General features: G+C 42.3%; 1 protein-coding gene across 2 annotated transcripts; it reads right to left on the bottom strand.

The window, feature by feature from the left end:
• Positions 1-486: 486 nt before the first annotated feature.
• On the bottom strand, positions 487-19,423 carry LOC122562607 (beta-crystallin B3-like). 2 transcript variants are annotated; one of them, XM_043715591.1, is made up of 6 exons: positions 19,268-19,423; positions 18,380-18,465; positions 15,244-15,362; positions 12,339-12,471; positions 3,813-3,955; positions 487-806 (listed from the first exon to the last, which is right to left on the bottom strand). In XM_043715591.1, the coding sequence occupies exons 2-6, from the start codon at positions 18,452-18,454 to the stop codon at positions 629-631; spliced, it is 648 nt and encodes a 215-aa protein (XP_043571526.1). In that variant the 5' UTR covers positions 18,455-18,465; positions 19,268-19,423; the 3' UTR covers positions 487-628. The 2 variants fall into 2 exon arrangements, with proteins under 2 accessions (XP_043571526.1, XP_043571527.1); XM_043715592.1 differs by having other exon boundaries at positions 18,380-18,458; positions 19,268-19,381.
• Positions 19,424-20,552: the final 1,129 nt, after the last annotated feature.

Here is a 20,552-nt window from a genome sequence, read left to right as displayed (position 1 = left end):
GTAAAGGGGTAAATGTAGAGGAATGGGTCTGGGTGGGTTCCTCTTCAGAGGGTCAGTGTGGACTTGTTGGGCTAAAGGGCCTGTTTCCACACTGTAAGTAATCTATCTAATCTTAATGACTGGGTTAAGCTTACAGTGTGACAGGTGTTTCTTTGGAACATTTTTATAACTCTTTTAAAAGAGATATATTTATAGTTCAATTTTCTCACCTTTTCTCAGAAGGAGAGATCCAGTAACAAGGCGACTGGCATTTTGCCCAATTGTCATGCGGTAGTGTGGACAGTGAGCTGTTTCTCAGATGCATCACAGGAAGCTAGTCTCCTACACAGATAGACACACACACAAAATTCCCAGGTGGGATCACTGGACAGTGATCAGAGTAGGAACTCTGGCAAAAAAATATATGTATAGTCAGGGTACTGTATGTTTTATCTTTGCTTAAAAAGGAAAAGAAACAGAAAATCCACGTGAACAAATACGATCATGTAAGTGGTTACAGTCAGTCACCATTTTATTTGTAGCGGTTTTATTGTACAGCACAGGGACGAAAGGCCTGCAGGTTCTACTTCATTCTTCTTTTCTTTGCAAACGTTCTGCCCCTGACCTCAAGGTTTTCCTCCTGTCTCTTTCAGCTGCTCGTGGGAGTAGCCTGAAAGCAGCCTTGTTTGTGCCACTGCATATCACGAACACGGCGGATCGACTGGATCAGGGGCTGGTTCGAATCCCATTCGTTCCAATGTTTATAGTCCACTTTTTCAAATACATACTGGGGTCCTCGATAACCAGGGTACTGGTACCCTACCCACCTAGAGGTCAACAGAATATGACAGCATTACATATTTGGTAGGTATCAGGATAACATTCACTATCTTCCAGTCCTTAGCTTAGGCAGCTTGTGTGTTGGTGAAGCTTCTAGATAAATGAAGCAAACCCATGACTGCTTTACTGAACTTGTTTTTTTTTGCTCCATCCTGTCCAATTCAGGAACCATACAGATATTTAATTGCAACTTCCCAGTTAGAATCAACGTTCACAGGAAACAGGTGAGGGGCGATTCCAAGTTTGCAGCTTGTAATGTTCCATCCATTCAAACTAATGGATGGCTCATCATAGATAGTGAGTTTGTGATAGCCAGCCATATGTGAGTGTCAATACTGTCCCTTGATATGGTTGCAGGATTATTGAAACCATCCTCTAATTTATTCAGTTTCTTAGTTTTAATGTTTTAGTAATTCCCAAATGGATATGGATTCCTGAGTCAGGTTGAAATATTCCCAGTCTTTGTTTTCAAAGTATTCATTTAACCCATCTATCACTCCCTGAATGTCTGCATGGTTTATGTCTAATTTATCCTCTAAAGGTCAACTACAGTTCAAAACATTATTTAGATCTTTCTCGTTACTAGCCATGATCTGCCTATCTATTGCGTTTTTAACCTCTTACATCCCTTATGCCCTGTTGACTTTGTGAAGGAGACTGTGCAGTTGGGCATTGAGCAGGTACTTACCAACCCAATGTGGCAGTCAGAAGGCACGACTCATTTTCAGATCTGGAACTTACCAACATTGCTTTTGTTGTGCTATAGGTGCCAACTGTGTTCAAAACTGTTCAGGAGCAAATGTGGCCAGTTATTGAACATAGTCAGAAGCAGACACTGTTGGGACTAGCACTGAAAATCTGGCTCATTGTACCTTTGAAGGTTTCAATCTACGATTTCATGTTTCCAACTGACCCACAGCTGCCACAGGCCTCCCCCAGACAGGTCCATCATTGCAGAATCCTGCCTCCGTGCAGCCACCAGGAAATGACGAGATGCCTCCTCAGTTGGTGCTTGGCTGTGGATCAAACACCTCTATTTCCCATCGTCAATATTTTTAAAGTTAATAAACAGTTTTTAAAAATTGCCAGTTACCAGCAGAGTTGTTCGCATGAGTTTCCTGGAAATAAATCTGTAACTTTTGCAACTCCAGGTTAATCCTTGTCAGATGACTACCGTTGTTCAGGAAGGGTGTGTGGGAATATGGTGACAATGGGTCAGCAACGAACTGGAAGAGTTCTGATGGAACAGGAGGGTTATTCTGGTTCCTCCTAAAAAACTTACTTTTAATTTGTTCATTGAATCATGGGCAATGCTGGACAGGTCAACATTCATCACCTATCTTTAATTATTCTTGTGAAGGTGAGCTACATTCCCTTGAATTTTGTTTTCTGTGCAGACCTCCGAGGTCCAAAACCAGACGTCAATGCTGGGAGCAGTGTCAGCATACTAACCAGCATGCGAGGATCCATGGAGCGGCTGCACAGCTTTGAAGAAAGGATGGTGAACCACCTTCTCATACCACTGCAGTCCCTGTGGTGGACCCACAGGACTGTTGGAAGGGATTTTTCAATTCGAATTTTGATGTAACAACAGTGAAATAACAGCAAGATGGTTCCAAGTCAGGATAATATGTAACTTGGAGGGAGACATGCATTGTCATCATTGTCCTTTTGGTGGTTGAGGCTGCAAGTTTAGAATGTTCTTTTGGAAGAGTCTTGGTGCAGTGGTGGTACACATAGCTGCCACTGTGCATCAATGGCAAAAGGAATGGATGCTTAAACTGGACAATGGGACGCTAATTGAACAGGTTGCTTTGTCTTGGATGGCATCAAAGTTGTTGGAGTCAAACTCATCAGGTAAGTGAGTCATTGCTGCAATGGTTTGGAGAATATGTGACAGGTCATAATGCATTCTTCACCCAATTCTTCTCAATAACTGCAGTTAGGGTCTTACACTGACATAACAATTTTCATATTTAATTGCCTTCCTGCATGTTCACTCCCTTCTGCTGCCTTACTGAAGGTTTGTTTGAATAAGGAGGAGAAAGTGAGGACTGCAGATGCTGGAGATCAGAGCTGAAAATGTGTTGCTGGAAAAGCGCAGCAGGTCAGGCAGCATCCAGGGAACAGGAGAATTGACATTTTGGGCATAAGCCTTTCTTCTGGATTCCTGAAGAAGACACATTTTCAGCTTAGTTTGAATAAGCAAATGTGTCTCCACTAAATGTCCACCAGATTACCCATCCTGAGTTGCAACATTCAAGGATCTACAAAGTAACATCTCTTCGGAAAGTATTACATCATTACCTCTCTAAAACGTCATTTTATTTCTAGGTACGGCATTGGCAGAAATCTTGGTAACACATACCACTTCTGGATCCTTTATCAAATTCTCATTATGTTTTGATGCTGTTTTTGTAGTTGATGTAATTTGTTCTCAAGTGTTAATGCTGCAGCTCCTCTGCCCTTATTTTTAAATGTTTACTTTTTAGTTCTTTAATATGGGGATTGCAGATGAGATAGAGGCAAATATGGAGTAAATCAGGAAGAAATGTGGGTTACACATTAATCTTTTTTTTTAGATTAGATTACTTACAGTGTGGAAACAGGCCCTTCGGCCCAACAAGTCCACACCGACCCGCCGAAGCGCAACCCACCCATACCCCTACATTTACCCCTTTAACCTAACACTACGGGCAATTTAGCATGGCCAATTCACCTGACCCGCACATCTTTGGACTATGGGAGGAAACCGGAGCACCCGGAGGAAACCCACGCAGACACGGGGAGAATGTGCAAACTCCACACAGTCAGTCGCCTGAGTCGGGAATTGAACCCGGGTCTCTGGCGCTGTGAGGCAGCAGTGCTAACCACTGTGCCACCGTGCCGCCCACAAACATGCAGCAAGAGATAATCAAAACAAATGCTTTGACACTACTTAACAATTTGCAGGAAAATGTCAATGATTTAAACAGTGTAAGGTGTTGTCTTACGTTCCATTGATGACTTTGATGCTGGCTACTCTATTCTGGAATCCATAAGCCCAAAGGCTGGGAACATCATCTTCTACAATCTCCATCTTCCTCCCATTATACCCAGCTAACTCAAAGAGATGGATCTTGTGCTCTCCGCCATCCTAAAAGAAAGTAAAACGATCAGTAGGTTGAAATGTTAAATATGAGATTCAGATACCAGAAGGCAATATGTCAGTAGTGACCCAGAGAACCTAGAATTGAAAGTTGTCTCAAAATATATTAGAGTCTTGACAAGGGAGTCCAAAGTTTAAATTCCAGTCTTAATTGTCATATATGTGACAATAATTACCTATATGTTTGCTGGATCATTAATTGAAATGTGTCAAAATGCTTCACAATTAGAAATAAATGGTGATACCAAGCTGAGCCAAAGAGTGAGAGTTTAGGAAAAGTGACCAAAACATAGATGTGCAAACATCGGGGAATTTAGGGAAGGAAATGTTTGAAAAACCTGGGCAGCAGAGTGGCTCAGTGGGTTAGCACTGCTGCCTCATAGCGCCAGGGACCCGGCTTGATTCTAGCCTCGGGTGACTGTCTGTGTGGAGTTTGCACATTCTCCCTGTGTCCGTGTGGGTTTCCTCTGGTTTCTTCCCAGAATCCAAAGATGTGCAGGTTAGGTGAGTTGGCCATGCTAAATTGCCTGAAGTGTTCAGGGATGTGTAGGTTAGGTGCATTAGTCAGGGTAAATGTAGCATAATAGGATAAGGGAATGGGTCAGGGTGGGTTACTCTTTGGAGGGTGGGTGTGGTATTGTTGGGCCGAAGGGCCTGTTTGTGTACTGTAGGGATTCTATGAACCTGCCACAAATTCGGGGTAGGCCAAAAGGAGAAAGATGTACAAGAGGCCAGGACAAGGAGAGTTAAAAGGATGAGGGAATAAATATAAAGCTGAATGTAGGTGACGAAATAAACTCATGAAAGGCAAAGGAAAGGATGCAATTCGGGAAATCTAAATTTGTGTAGTTGGAAGGCAAACTACATCAATGAGGACAAATAATCAATATTCTTTTCAGCTGCATTTTGCTTTGTTTGTTAATCTTTCTCATGTTTCTTCTTAGTCTTTCTGTTCCTCCTTTTCCACCATCCAAGTACAAGTTTTGTGTTCCTTAGAGTTATCTTTATGATGGTTATACTGAGATTTAGCCTGTACTTCTCTTCATTAAAATCTTTGTATTTCCTTGGAATGATGTTCTTTGATGCACCCCATTTTGCTTTATACAAGTTCAGCGTACTGATTTTACACTGCATGCACCTTGTATTTGGAGACTTCCCTATGTTTATTTGTCAACCAGTTGAATATTTATCTGCCCAGTTACCTAAGGACAGGTCTATTCTTATTTTGCTTGTGACTTGTATAGTTAGTGTTTGGGTGTCTGTCCCTTGTTGTATATCTGCCTTTCATTGTCTTGCACTATCTTTTCCATTGAATGTTTGGCCCTCCCTGATGTACATTCTTTCACCTCTGTTTCTTTCCATTTCCAGAAAGTCTTTGAGTGTTTTTCTTGCATATGTGTTCCATTCTAACTGTAATGGTCCTCTTCCATATAGGTAACTCTTGTTCCTTCCTCAATGATGGGGGAGCCCAGCACATCAATACAAAAGGTAAGATGGAATCATTTGCAAATCTTCTGCAATAAAGAATTCCCAACTCTCTGAGAAAAAATTCCTCTGTTTTAAACGTTCAACCATTTATTCTGAGATTACACCCTCTGGACCGACACCCCTCCACAAGGGGAAACAACCTTTTTGAATCAACTTTGCCTTGTCATCTAAGAATCTTGTATCTTTCATTAAGGCTGCCTCTCATTCTTCTATATTCTAATTAGTATACACCCAATCTACTCAACATCTCCTCATAAAACTGTCCCACTATATCTGATATGAGCCTGGTGAACCTTATGTGGACTGTTTCCAATGCCCATACAGGTATATCTTAGATAAAGGGCCTTAAATAAACTGGTCACAGTGTTCCAGCTGTGGTCTGACTAGCGCTTTGTACACCTTTAGCAAAATCATGTTACATTATACACCAGCCCCTTTGGAATAAAGGCCAACATTCCATTTTTCTGCTGAACTTGGATGCTAGCTTTTGATGACAAACTTCAGCAAATTTGATTCACTCCATAAACTGAGATATTTGTATCAATAGTCACAGATTAGATTAGATTCCCTACAATGTGCAAACAGGCCCTTCAGCCCAACCAGTCCACATTGACCCTCCGAAGAGTAACCCACCCTGATCCATTTCCCTCTGACTAATGGACCTAACAATATGGGCAACTTAGCATGGCCAATTCACCTGACCTGCACATCTTTGGACTGTGGGAGGAAGCTGCAGCACCTGGAGGAAACCCACACAGACACAGGGAGAATGTGCAAACTCCACACAGACAGTCACCTGAGGGTGAGGTGCCAGAACACTGGAGGTTGGCTAACGTGGTGCCACTATTTAAGAAAGATGGTAAGGACAAGCCAGGGGAACTATAGATCAGTAAGCCTGACATCGGTGGTGGGCAAGTTGTTGGAGGGAATCCTGAGGGATAGGATGTACATGTATTTGGAAAGGCAAGGACTGACGAGGGATAGACAACATGGCTTTGAGTGTGGGAAATCATGTCTCACAAACTTGATTGAGTTTTTTGATGAAGTAACAAAGAGGATTGATATGGGCAGAATGATGGACGTGATATATATGGACTTTAGTAAGGCATTTGATAAGGTTCCCTATGGGAGATTGGTTAGGGAGGTTAGATCTCAAGAAATACAGGGAGAACTAGATATTTGGATATAGAACTCACTCAAAGGTAGAAGACAGAGGGTGGTGGCGGAGGGTTGTTTTCAGACTGAAGGCCTGTGACCAGTGGAGTGCCACAAGGATCGGTGTTGGGTCCACTATTTTTCATCATTGATATAAATGATTTGAATGTGAGCATAAGAGATATAGTTGGTAAGTTTGCAGATGACACCAAAATCGGAGGTGTAGTCGACAGCGAAGAAGCTTATCTCAGATTACAATGGGATCTTGATCAGATGGGTCAAAGAGCTGAGAAGTGGCAAATGGAGTTTAATTCAGATAAATGCGAAGTGCTGCATTTTGGGAAAGCAAATCTTAGCAGGACTTATACACTTAATGGTAAAGGTCCTGGGGAGTGTTGCTGAACAAAGAGACCTTGGAGTGCAGGTTCACAGCTCCTTGAAAGTGGAGTCGCAGGTAGATAGGATAGTGAAGAAGCATTTGGTATGCTTTCCTTTATTGGTCAGAGTATTGAGAGCATCGGAGGCTGAGGAGTGACCTTATAGAGGTTTACAAAATCATGAGGGGCATGGATAGGATAAATAGACAAAGTCTTTTCCCTGGGATCGGGGACTCCAGAGCTAGTGGGCATAGGCCTAGGGTGAGAGGGGAATGACATAAAAGAGACCTAAAAGGCAACTTTTTCGTGCAGAGAGTAGTACATGTATGGAATGAGCTGCCAGAGGAAGTGGAGGCTAGTATAATTGCAATATTTAAAAGGCATTTGGATGGGTATATGAATAAGAAGGATTTGGAGGGATATGGGCCAGGTGCTGGCAGGTGGGACTAGATTGGGTTGAAATATCTGGTTGGCATGGACAAGTTGGACCGAAGGGTCTGTTTCCGTGCTGTACATCTCTATGATGTCAAGAAATGGTTGCAGGTACTGGATACTGTTAAGGTAGAGAACCTTACAACATTCCTCCAATATTACCAAAGACCTGTGCTCCAGAATTTGCTGTGCCCGTGCTAAGCTGTTCATTGGCATCTCCAATACTGGCATATACCCAACAATGTGGAAAATTGCTCAGGTGTATCCTGTACATAAAAAGCAGGACAAATCCAATCTGGCCAACCGCCATCCCATCAATCTACTCTTGATCATCAGTGAAATGATGGGAGGTGTTATCCACAGAGCTAACAAGGAGGATTTGGTGACACTCAGTTTGGGGGTTCTGCCAGGGCCATTCAGCTCCTGACTTCATTACAGCCTTGGCTCAGACATGGACAAAAGATCCAAATTAAGGCAGCATGCAGCTACAAAACTGGAGACAATGGGAATTAGTGGGAGAGCTCTCCTATTCAGAGTCATCTAAATGATAAGTATCATTTGTTAATCACTGGGACAAACGTCAGTCATCTTAGCTCCAGGGCATCTCTGCATGCCTTCTCAAAATAGCGTCCAAGATCTAACCATCTTCAGCTGCTTAATCAGTGGCCTTCCTTCCATTGTAAGGCTTAGATTATAGGGAGGTTCGCGGATGATTGTACAATATGTGACTCCTCAGATACAGAAGAAGTCAATTCCAAAATGCAGACAGACTTGGATATCACCTAAGTTTGGGTTGATGTCTGACATAAATGTTACTTGTCACTTAAATGCTGGGCAATGACCATCTCCAACAAGAGAGAATCTAACTATCATCTTTCACATTGAATGGGCATTACCATCACGGAAATCCCCACTAACAACATTGTCGGGGTTACCATTAACCAGAAAGTGAACTGGCCTAACTGTGGCTATGACAGTAGGTCAGAGGCTAGCAATTCTACATGGAACAACTCACCTCCTGACTCCCCAAACTTTGCCATCTACAAGGTGTGAGATGGAATATTCACCATTTGTCTGGATGTGTGCCGCTCCAACACCATTCAAGAAACTTGACACTATCCAAGACAAAGCAGCACACTTGATTGGCACCACATCCCTCCCTACACCAAGCATGCTCAGTATCAGCATTGACTATCAGCTGGAGGTGGTAGCATAATGGTGAGAATGATGGCTTTATAATGCTGCAGATTTGATAGCAGCTTGTTTGTAGTGAGTTCAGTTCCAGCCTTCATTGCTGTCCAGTTAACACAACTACAACATTATAAGAGGGTTACAATAGCACTGGAGAGGGTGCAGAAGAGATTACCACTATTTTGCCTGAACTGGACAGCTTCAGTTATGAAGACAGAGTTACCTTCCTTACATCAAAGGAGACTGTTGGGTGGACATGATTGAGATGTACAAAATTATACTAGTAGAGTCGAACAAGGAAGATTCTGTAGATATGGAGATTTTGGATTTATAGAATAATTTTAACAAAGTCCTATGCAGGAGGTTACTAAACAGAATTCAACTCCATGGGACTGCAGTCATATATTAGTCTGGACTGAGGAACAGTTAACAATAAAAAAATGAATAGAAATAAATTGATCAGTTCTCAGTTTGACAGGCTGGCATCAGTGGGGTACCACCTGGATCAACCGTTCACAATCTTTAACAATGGTCTGGCATGAACATGGTCGTTGGAAGATAATGTGGATAATTGTGAGGTTATCCACTTTGCTAGAAGGAACAAAGGTGCAGAGTATTTCATAAATAGTAAGGAATTGGAAAAGGTTCATATCCAAAGGTGTTCTTGTTCATAAGTCACTGAAGGAGCAATGCAAGTGCAGGAAATAATTCAGAAAGCAAACAGTATGTTAGCTTTTATCACAACAGCATTTGGGTACAGGTACAGAGAAATCTTGCTCCAATTGTTTAGCCATTGGTGAGAGTACACCTATGGAACTGTACACAATTCAGGCCCTCTGCCTAAGCAAACTTGTACTTGTTAGAGAGGGAATACAGTGCAAGTTCACCAGACTGATTGCTGGGATGGTGGGAATGTTTAAATGGTGAGTTTGTGGAATGTGGGCCTGTCATCTCTGGAGTTTAGGAAAATGAGAGGTCATCACATTGGGACTTATGACATTCATGCAGGGAATGACAGGTTAGACATGGTTAGGATGCTTCCCTGGTTGATAAGTATAAAACCATCAGACATAATCTCAGATTAAGGAGCAGGTCATTTAGGACTGAGATAAGGAGAAATTCCTTCATTCAGAGGGTGTTGAATATTTAGAATTCTCAACCTCAAAGAGTAGTGGACGTTCAGTCATTAATTTCAGACAGATTTAGATTTTTAGTCACAAATGACATCAAGGAATATAGAATGAATGTAGGGCTATGGCATTGAGGTGGGTGATCAGCCATGTTCTAGAATGGTGGAGCAGGCTTGAGGGGCTGAATGGTCTACCCCTGTTCTTTTATGTTCCAAAACATTTTTAAAAATTCTTTCATAGGATGTGGGCATCATTGACTGTCATGGTGAGATTCAAACCCATGTCCCCAGAACATTTGCCAGGGGTTCAATATTGGTCCAAAGATATAACACCAGCTCCCCATATTATCATAAACTAAATAGCTCAATCTGTAAGAATATAAACAGCACAGAAAATCTGTCATTTTCAACTACTAAGCCGTGCATATGGCAGGCATAGAATCATGAAGAAAGGAAATGGCAATTCATTATTTGACCTGTTAACATACATTTAGATAATGCTGGACCTTAAATAATTTAAAAAGCACCAATTCAGGAGAATCTCTCTGCCCTCCATATAGGCATATCAATGTGCAAGGGTCGCTCCACGAGTAGGGTATCAGGGAATTGGCCCTTCTTTCAATGTGGTTCTCTATCCCTCCTGTGCATGTGCCATTTCTCTTTTGATGTGCAGTGCATGTGCATCATTATTTATTCTTTATTGCGTCTGTCTCTGAAGTTGCTTGATTTGTCACTGTTTCTGTCTCTCCCATTTTCTCTGACACCATCTCCCTGATTGTTCTCTTTCTCCTACAGTATCTATCCCTCGCACATTTTTAATCTTTGTACCTGTTCTCTCAGTGTGTCTCTCTCTCTCTTTTACATTGTTTGTGTTCTCTGTCCATCTCTCTTTCTCTCTGTATCAACCTGTCCATCCTCACACTGCTTCACCTTCATTGGCCTGGATCCTATTTCAGGGAGGGTGTGTGGTTGCAGCAGTTGAGGGTTGGTCATGTGGTTGTGGTGTTTCAGTTCAGGGAACCCAAAGGAGAGGTTGACATATTTCTATGTTATTCTGCTGGCTTTCACTGTCAAACTGAATGACATGTTACAGGCCTGTCGGATAGGAAGGGATGTAATATAAGATCACAGCTTGGTAAGTCTGAGAGCATAGCCATTTCTTGCGTGCATGTGTGTGTGTGTAGGAGTGGGTGGGGATGGTGAGAGTGGTGCTACAGAGAAGAATCCCAGGCAGTGAAGTACGAAGGCTGTTGTGAAGAGGTGAGAGATGATTGTGGAGCAGCAGTCATGGGGTAAGAGGTTATACCATAAGACCATAAGACATAGGAGTGGAAGTAAGGCCATTCGGCCCATCGAGTCCACTCATCTTGTAAGTTTCTATTAGATCTCCCCTTAATCTTCTAAACTCCAATGAATACAATCCCAGGAGGCAGTTTAGTGGATCTAAAAGAATCACTTCCTGCTACTCTTTGTCCACAAGTAGTTCTGTAAAGATACTTACCTCATGGATTAAATTCTCACATCAGCTTTCACCTACCAGATTCCTTAAGGCCTGGAAAACTGATGACAAGTTAAACAGTTAAAATTAAGGCACAGGACCTTGTTGTATTTAAGTGACCAATCTCTCTCCTCTGAGGAGCATAGTTGCTGAGTCCTCAATCTACCTCTGTTTAAGCCCGAAGGGGGCAAATACAGGTAGGTTGGTATCCTGTTTCAGTTTTTTGAACCTCTGAGCAACTTAATCCACCTGTTTTGGGGAGTTACAATTCAACCTGCAGTGTCTGTACTACAGGTGGTTCCTGTATTTTGAGTGGAAGAGGGCATCATGTCACCCACTGCTCTCCCCCATCTCTACTGTGACTGTATAGGCTCAGGATAGGAGGGGGAGGAATCAGAAGGTCTGCCAGCTCATGGGCCAACTAGATGTTTAAAAGGACAAATAAAGCCCACTTACAGGCCTTGTCCTGCTGTTACTCTAATTTAACAGCAGCAGGAGAAGCCTAATGTCTAGCATGACAGGTTTGAACCTGTGGGTTGGTGTGTAGCTAAAAGCAGTAGAGGCTTTCTTTCTGGGCTCCTGGTGTCACTTAGAAGTCCCAATCCTTCAAACAGTACTCCTTTCCTTCCCCCAGCCTGCCCAACATACATGCCCACACTTCTCACTGGGGCCTGGATTGACAAGGCCCTGGATGTACTTCGAGGTGCAAATCCATCGCTGATTGTCTCCACAATGTCTGTGGGGGCAGTACTGTCAGTGGCCCTCTATCCCAATACTGTTGGCCTTTGATTAGCTGATAGCTCTCAGAGGAGGGACTTACTTATGGCAACGGTTGGAACTCTCACCTCATTCCCATGAATGGCTTTAATAGCTGATGGAAGTAGAAAGAATCGACAGGCTCGCCCTGATATCTCCAATCCCAGAAGCTGCTCTCGTGAGAAATCCAGCTCAATATCTCTCTTATGCTGCTCTCACAACAGTGTGCTCTCTATCTCTCACTGTTTGCTCTCTTTTTCTGCCTCTTTCTTTGAAAGACTGCACATTCTATTTCTCCATATTTCTTTTTATGGGAGGAGAAACATGGAACAAATTGGGACTTACGATGCGGATGGGTCTGAATGATAGTAGTCTCTCACTGTTGTGGCTGTTGGACCATGTATCCCAGCGTGGGTATTCTCCCTTCTCCAAAACAAACTGCTCGCCAGTGAACTTCTGTCGTTCAAACCCTACCCATCTAGGGAAAAAGAAACAGCAATTGTTAAGCACTTCAGGGATGCAACTGAGAACCGAACACATCTTAACCCTCTGGGACTGGGATTTGGGAGAAAGATCTTTCAGATGCACTGGTTTGAATGCTGTTTCAGCAAGTACCAGCAGAAGTGAGGCCGCACTTTTATCAAATTGTTCCTGACTGTTGTCCAATTCAAAAACTGGGACAACTTAAAAAAAAGCTTTGCTCCTGTCTTTAATGCACTGGCTCCAGTGCTTTCAGAACTTTGCTATTCACTTAACCAATGTATCATAGCCAATTTATAGCTGGTACCCAGAAACAATGAACCATGAAACAGGAATTAATAAGATAGGACTCAGGGTCAGGAATTATAGTTGATGTTGGAGTTCAACATGGGATTAGAAGTGTGTTCCCAGTTCATTGTTTCCAAGGGCTCCTCAGACTGCCTGCCTCTGCACTCCATTTAACTTGACCTTGCATCGTAACTGCAAGATCAGCACAGCTACCATTCCTAGCCTTACCACAGAATTTGCTGGAAACAGCCTGGGAGATAAGCACATTCAAAACCGTATGACTCTTATTCAGGCCAGCAGCTCTTCAATGACTGGGTGAAGAATGGCTGCTTGCAAGAATTAGCTCATGTAGAGCAGCACAGGATCAGCAGCAAAGTATAGTTCTCAGATAAGACTACTAAATCACTTGAGTTGGACACTGAGCACTTTGTCGTCACATTATGGGTAGGCTCCTTCAGAGGCTTAATAATCCATTACACGGTTCATGTGAAGATGCCTTATTTTCAAATTTGCATGTGTTCCTATATTTGCATGGGTTCTGTGCATCTAAAACTACAGCTTTGGTTTTAAGGGCACCAATGCATGCTGCACAAATGTATTGGCAGCTGAGGGGTGACCTTATTGAGGACTATAAACTCATGAGGGGCATAGATAGGTATTTTCCAGGGTAGGGGAGTCCAAAACTATAGGGAAAGATTTAAGGTGAGAGGGGAAACATTTAAATTAACCTGAAGGGTAACTTTTTCATGCAGAGGGTGATACATGTATGGAACGAGCTGCCAGAGAAAGTGGTGGAGGCAGGTACAATTACAACATTTAAAAGGCATCTGCCTGGGTAAATGACTATAAAGGGTTTACAGGGATATGGGCCAAATGCTGACAAACGGGATGAAGTCAGATTGAGATGTCTGGTTGGCACAGACGAGTTGGACTGAAGGATCTGTTTCCATGATGTAGGACTCAATCACTTGATGATTAAAATGTATTATCAGTCCCTGTGTCTCAGGATCACAAAAGTGCAGCAATGCACTTGCGAATCACAACTCTGAAAGATTTATCTTTCACGCTTGATCACCTATGGCTCACTTGGTTGCACTCTCACCTTTGAATCACAAGGTTCTGGGTTCGAGCATCAATTCAGAACATTAGCACACAAGTCAAGGCCAGATTGGACTTGTCCTACCTGGTGAATTTCCCACATTGTTTGATATGTGGTAGCATTGTAGCTTTCATGAACTGGATTCTGGCTGGCTAGTTCTGGAGCACATGACTTCAGTAATATTATTTGGCTGTTGTCAAGACCCGTAGCCTTTGCAGTGTTTAGCTGTTTGTTGATATCATTTGGAGTGAATAAGATCACCATCTGTAACGTTGGGAACTTCATTAGAAGGCTAAGATGGATCATTCAGTTGGCACGTCATGTTGAAGCTGGTTGCAACTTCTTCAGACTTCTCTTTTGTATTGATTTGTGGAGCCTCCTCCTCCTATTCTTGTTTCATTATCGACTGCCAATCATGATTGGACATGACAGGATTGCAAAGCTGAGATCTGATTGTGGGATCGCTTAGCTGAGTCTATTCTATGCTACTTCCAGTGTTTGGCGTCAGGTTGTCTTGTTGTAGATTTGACAGGTTTACATCTCATTTTTGGTTTTCCTGATGTTGCTCCTGGTATTCACCCTTACACATTTCATTGATCAAGGTTGATCCTTTAGCTTGATGGTAATGGTAAAGTGAGGACACTGCAAGGCCATAAGGTTACAGCTTGTAGTTGAATTCTGTTTTGTTGCTGTTGATGCCTAACAGCACTTCATGGATGCCCAGTTTTGAATTGCCAGGACCATTCTAAATCTCTCTCATTTAGCAAAGCAGCTAGATTTTGAGGACAAGATTGAGGAGGTTTTTCCCTCTTGTTAGTTCTTGCATTATCTGATGCAGACCTTTTCTAGCAGACACATTATTTCAGGTCAGTAGTGGAGCTACCATGTCTCTCTTGAAGTTCCTCACTGGAGTATGTTCTGTACTTTGTGATATACAGTGCTTTTCATAACCCCTGGGTAAATGGAAGTATTCTTCCTCAGAAGATGCCAATAGGGGATAGATATCTATTTATTTTATCAATACTACCAGATAGGTCACTCAGGGAAGTAATTATTCTTGTTTCTAACCCTCAAAAAAAATGCTGAATGTCATCAACAATGAGATTTATCTGTTTGCTGCTGACATGGGTAACCATATAATTGTAAATGGACAGAACCCAGATTAGAGAGTGGTGCAACGAAAAACAAGACTATTAACAGTTGAGAATCATTCACTGTAATAACAGCCTATATTGAAAGGTTTTTAAACTCTATGTGACTCCTTTCTATTTTTAATCACAATTGACATCCTGAGCCAAATGAGTAGTGAATTAGGTTCTTTTTAATTTCAACAACAGTCATAAGATTACCTCTGCACTTTACTATTTAAATGCATGCACTTACGGACCACTCTCCACACGGATTGATCCCACCTTTTCAAAACCTTTCTCAGCCAGGTTCATACATTCTCCAGTAAACTCAGACTTGCGACCCTGGAAGTTCTCAAGCTCATAAACTATGAGCTTAAAAATCAAAATAAAACAGGTTAATGATAAACAGTCACTTGGTTGTATAGAATTTGAATATTGCTGAACAAAATTACACATTATCAAAAGTTTTCATCACACACTTATCAAGATCTTTGCAAAAATTCAAATGTAAAGAAGAATGACATTTTCATACTCCATGAGAAAGATGTGCTGATTGCTGGCCAGTGCAGTCTGATTGGGAGAGATGTTACTGCATAAAAGGCACCAATTACATGATAACTGACAGTTAACTGCCAATGCCAAGCTTTGTTTAAATTTAAACCAGGTAGGTTGATTCTAGTCAAGATGGTGCCCAGAACAATGAACCAGCGAATGACTGCTGCATTACTTGGTAAATTAAAACAGGCACAATGTCTGGACATGTTCTTTCTTTCTGCAAAGAAAAGGGCCCTCTATATTAATATATACAGTTCACAGGACACACACACAGTGGGCTAGTGACTGACCAGCTTAAATTACCTGTCAGTGTAGTTCATAGCACACTGAACAACTTTTGCTAAATAATCCTACTATGGAATCACATCTAATGTCAAACACTGTTTTGAGTTCTGCAAGCTTTGGCTTGTTGCGTACAGAAGTTCTTTGCTTTCCATGACAGCCAAAGTGAAGAATTGTTTGGCATGACCTGCTAGTCTTCCGGTCATATGGCCTATGTATCGAGCATCACACCACCACTTTTTTCAGAGTAGAATCATGGATTGTAATATTACAAAGCTAACACGACTAGATGGACCAATATGATGGACCATAATTTGCAGTTAGCTTGACTTTCCCCCTGCATATTTAGGTTTTGTTTCCCTGTGACACATATCTCAAAGTATGAGTTGATCGAATTACAATGAGCGAAATTGGATATCTGTGATTGGAGTAAATAGGAGGAGCAACTATGTATTTCCTTAACAAATCAAACTGAAGGATTGTGAAATTACCACATGAACTGAGAAGCAAGTGTAAACTGGAATGGGAGAACGTAACGTCTACCTGGAGCCCTGTGGAATACCAGAACTGTAGAAGAGGGATCGCATTTCAGCGACCAGAGGTTAACATTGAAGTCGACGTTAAATGTTATAAAAGCTAGATGTGGAGAAAAAAAATATCCTCTTTGCTGACCCAGCAATATTCATCAGCACTAATGTCAGAATGGTACCCTTTCTTAGGTTTCTAATTAAGTACTACTTAATTGTACATCAGCTCTCCTTAATGCTCCTCTGTGTGACTTGCAATTAAGCCAGTCAGTGCAAAATTCTGGGGAGTTCAGTGCTATGGGCTCATGTTCAACAGGAGATGGCAGACTGAAAGCCCCAAATATACTTAGAGTATACATTCTTCTTAATTTACAGAAAAGGCACACATTCATCTGTGTTGGATTTAAAACGAGTGGTCACCAATTCCCCAGTGTTTTATTTAGAGAGCTGTCAATTATCTTTGTAATTGAAAAAATAACAGAGTAAACAAAAATATTGTGGATGTTGGAAATATGAAAAAACAGAAAATGCTGGAAATACTCAGTAGGTCTGTTTCTATCTCCTCAGATTCTGCCAAAGTTAGTGATGCATATGATCAACTTTGAGCAAATGAAAGTTGGAGGGTGGGAAGAACAGCAAAAGGTCAAGTCTGAGACTGGTGAAGGGCAAGAGAGGTCAATTGAGGCCAAGAAAAGACACAAAAGATGTGTCTAAAGGAGATGTGGTTGCCAGGATCCTGAATTGCTCCTGTCTAAAAACAAAGTAAAGGAAATTGGAAAAGAAGAAGGTTTAAGAAAAGAAAATTAAACAAAATAGTGGCAGAGATTATCAGAGAAATTCAGTGCCCAGCTGAAAGACAAGATGCTGTTCCTCAAACTTGAGTTGTACTTCATTAGAACATTGCAGGCAGCCAAGGGTGGGAAGGCTAAAAAATGGGAGCAAGTTGGGGAATTAAAACAACAGGCCACCAGAAGCTTGTGCAGTGAAAAGTACTCTACAAATTGGTCACTCAGTCTTGAGAATAATCTCCTCAGAGGAGACCACGCAATGTGCAGTGAGTACAGCACACTACATTGAAAGACGTGAATGTGGCTAGTCAGTTTCACTTGGAAAGAGTGTTTAGGGTCCTAGTCAGTGGGAACAGGTTAGGGTCAGGGTAAAAGGGCAGGTATTAGATTAAATTAGATTCCCTACAGTGTGGAAACAGGCCCTTCGGCCCAACCAGTCCACACCGACCCTCTGAAGAGTAACCCACCCAGACCCATTTCCCTCTCACTAATGCACCTAACACTATGGGCAATTTAGCATGGCCAATTCACCTGACCTGCACATCTTTGGACTGTGGAAAGAAATCAAAGCACCCGGAGGAAACCCACGCAGACCCGGGGAGAATGTGCAAACTTCACACAGCTGATTCGAACCTGGGACCCTGGTGTTGTGAGGCAGCAGTGCTAACCACTGAACCACCGTGACACCTGGTGCTGTGAGGCAGCAGTGCTAACCACTGAGCCACCGTGCCACCCCAACTTGTGTCTCCTTCGCTTGCATGGAAAGGTGCTTTGGGAAAAGGATGGACGTTGGAACTGACTAGGAAATGGGTGCTGTTATCTCAGAGGGAAAAGCCCACAGCCCTGGAAACCAACAAAAGAGACTCAAAAGTTGGCCACAGTTTGGCTGAGTGGTATACAATAATGATAATGAGCGATATAACTAGAGTTTAATAGCAGCGCATCTGACTTGCTAGTGTTGATGGCAATGACATTACAGAATATTATGACCTAAAACACAATATTTCTTTAAGGGAAAATCAATCCAATGGTGTACAAGATGTGACAGTTAAGCATCCAACAACTCAACAAAGCATTGCAGCCCAGTGAAGTTCAAAGATCAGTTTTAGAAGATGAAACCTAAAAGTTGATCCAGGGTACCAACTTGCTTGACCAACAACAGCAGAAACAGAAACTAATGTAATGCCAATCTTGGACCACTCTGGCCAGTGCCAAGTGATGGGATTACATGTGGTACCTTGTAATTTGCTCCTGGTGCACTTTGACTTTTCCCAGCGACTGGTTGCTCGGAGGCACTCTGCTGCTCTGCCATCCTCCTATCACCTTCGGAGACAAGAAGAGGGGTGACATTGGGCCCAGGGACTCTGACAAGCTCAGAGCTGTGCTGGCCCAGCGGCGTTAGTGGCCAGGCGGGTCGTAAGGGCAGCACCGCATCAAGCTCACAATCTCTCAGGGAAGTCTCTGCCTTCTTCTCTGAGAAACCTGTCACCGTCCTCGCCCCCTTCCCCCTATTCCCCGAATGGCCTGAAACTGGAAAGGGGGCGAGTTCTGGTCACAGGCGCACAGGGCGCTTTCGGGACTTGTCCTGCAACTGGTGGTGGGGGGGGGGGGAATTATTTCAAAAAGCTATTACGCACGAAATATGGAATAATTTGCGTTAGAGAGCGCGATCTGGGTGTGTCTGGATTCTAAACTCTGAATTACTCAACCAGTTTGGTCAGAATAACAACGCAGAATACAATATTAATGCAGGTTTTACAAAGTACCGGTTTTATGTGAAAAAAAGGACATATTCTTTCAAAAAGAAATGGACAAACATACGACGAGGCGAAGGACCATTTCCATGCTGTAAAAATAAACTCTGTGAAACAAAGTTACTAACCTACTCAGTAAAAATGCAAAGCCTTTCAGTGTAAAAGGCTGAATATAAGAAAAAGCAATAATTTGAAGTGTAACCATTAAATGAATCATTAAAATATAATCATTTAAAGATGCAAATGTGTTACATTTTTAGTTTCTATTTCATTTTTTTAAAGAAAAGCAGAATTATTAAGTGCCATTAAAAAGCAGCGGTTAGTAACGGGAGGGAGTGGCGAGGCTGTGATTACAGGATGCTGCAGTGTACCGTGCGGGTTTAGCTGGCCTGGGCGTCACTCAGCTGCGGTCTGCCTTCACTCTGGGGACTGCTTCCCGCTGCACGGCCGCCCGCCGGCCCTCCCGTCCACTCTATTTATGGCGCGGGCTCGGCATCGGATCCGAGTTCGCTGCCAGCCGACGCAGCAGAATCAAAAACAACTTCATTGTCCGCAGCAGCACAGGTACAAAGTTCAACGGCACCGATTCCCAAACAAAAATCTCCCGTAGCCCGCCTGGGTGATTCGGAGAAGATTAAGACCTGGACTCTGGTCAGCAATATTTTAGTACAAGCGAGAGCTGTGCCAGAGCAACCAACACTGACCCAAACTGCTGCCATCGACACTTTCATTTGGATCCAACTGCCATTTAATTAATGATTTGTGACAGCCTTAATGAGAGGATAAACAGCTTCATAATTGAAAAATATAAAGGAGAATCAAATTGTACACTGACGTGACGAAGTGATTTAATGTGGTTAAATTGAACCAAAAGCTCCATCGAGATTTGTAGCTACACTTCCAGAAGTTGGCTAAAATTTGAAAACAGGTACTTGCAAGATAAATTGTGTTTTGTTATGGATGGCAGAACAATACTGGCTACGATGCCACAGGGATTACCATCTGGGCTGTTTTTGATCTTGGTGTATACCAACAACTTGGACTCAATGCAAATTGATCAAATTTGCGAAGGATACACTGCAAGTAGTTTGCATTTATATAGCACTTTTACTGTAGTTAAGTCACAAGGTGCATCAGAGCGTTATCAATTAAAATCTGACACCAAGCCAGGTTAAAAACAACCTTGTATTATTTATATAGCATGCTTCACATTACTGATGTCTCAATGCTTGACAGCCAATGAAATACTTTTGAACTGCTGTCATGGTTACAAGGTGAGAAATGTGGCAGCCAATTTATGTACAGCAAACTTCAAACATAGAGCAGCATGATAATGATCAAATACTCTTGGTTTTGTGATGATGAGGGGAGGGGGTGGGGGGAATACATATGATCCAGAATTCCATAACTCCTTTATCATCTTCATAATTATGCCACGGAATTATTTACATTTACATCATTAAGCAATTTGTGCCTCAGTTTAATGTCCCATTTGAAATCTGGCAATGCAGCCCCTTACTGTAAAATCAGCCTTGAGTCTGACCAACCAGAAACCTCATTAGAGCCAGTAACCCAAAACGTTTGATTAAATTATTTAAACTTTTAATTAGTATCTTAAAAGGAGGAGAGGTAGGAGGCTAAGGTCAAGGGAGGGAA

The sequence above is a fragment of the Chiloscyllium plagiosum genome, chromosome 25 (genome assembly GCF_004010195.1).
Source record: "Chiloscyllium plagiosum isolate BGI_BamShark_2017 chromosome 25, ASM401019v2, whole genome shotgun sequence".
NCBI classification, from domain to species: Eukaryota; Metazoa; Chordata; class Chondrichthyes; order Orectolobiformes; family Hemiscylliidae; genus Chiloscyllium; species Chiloscyllium plagiosum.
The sequence above is the reverse complement of the archived record's forward strand: the minus strand, read 5'-3'. Positions and strand labels throughout refer to the sequence as shown.

Bases quoted from the DNA above. Each gene is read 5' to 3' on its own strand.
- LOC122562607 (XM_043715591.1), bottom strand. From the start codon at position 18,454: ATGGCAGAGCAGCAGAGTGCCTCCGAGCAACCAGTCGCTGGGAAAAGT. The intron at 12,472-15,243 runs GTAAGTGCATGC...CTTTTTCCCTAG, and splicing joins ATCCGTGTGGAGAGTGGTCC to ATGGGTAGGGTTTGAACGAC. The intron at 3,956-12,338 runs GTAAGTCCCAAT...ACTTTCTTTTAG, and splicing joins CATTCAGACCCATCCGCATC to GATGGCGGAGAGCACAAGAT.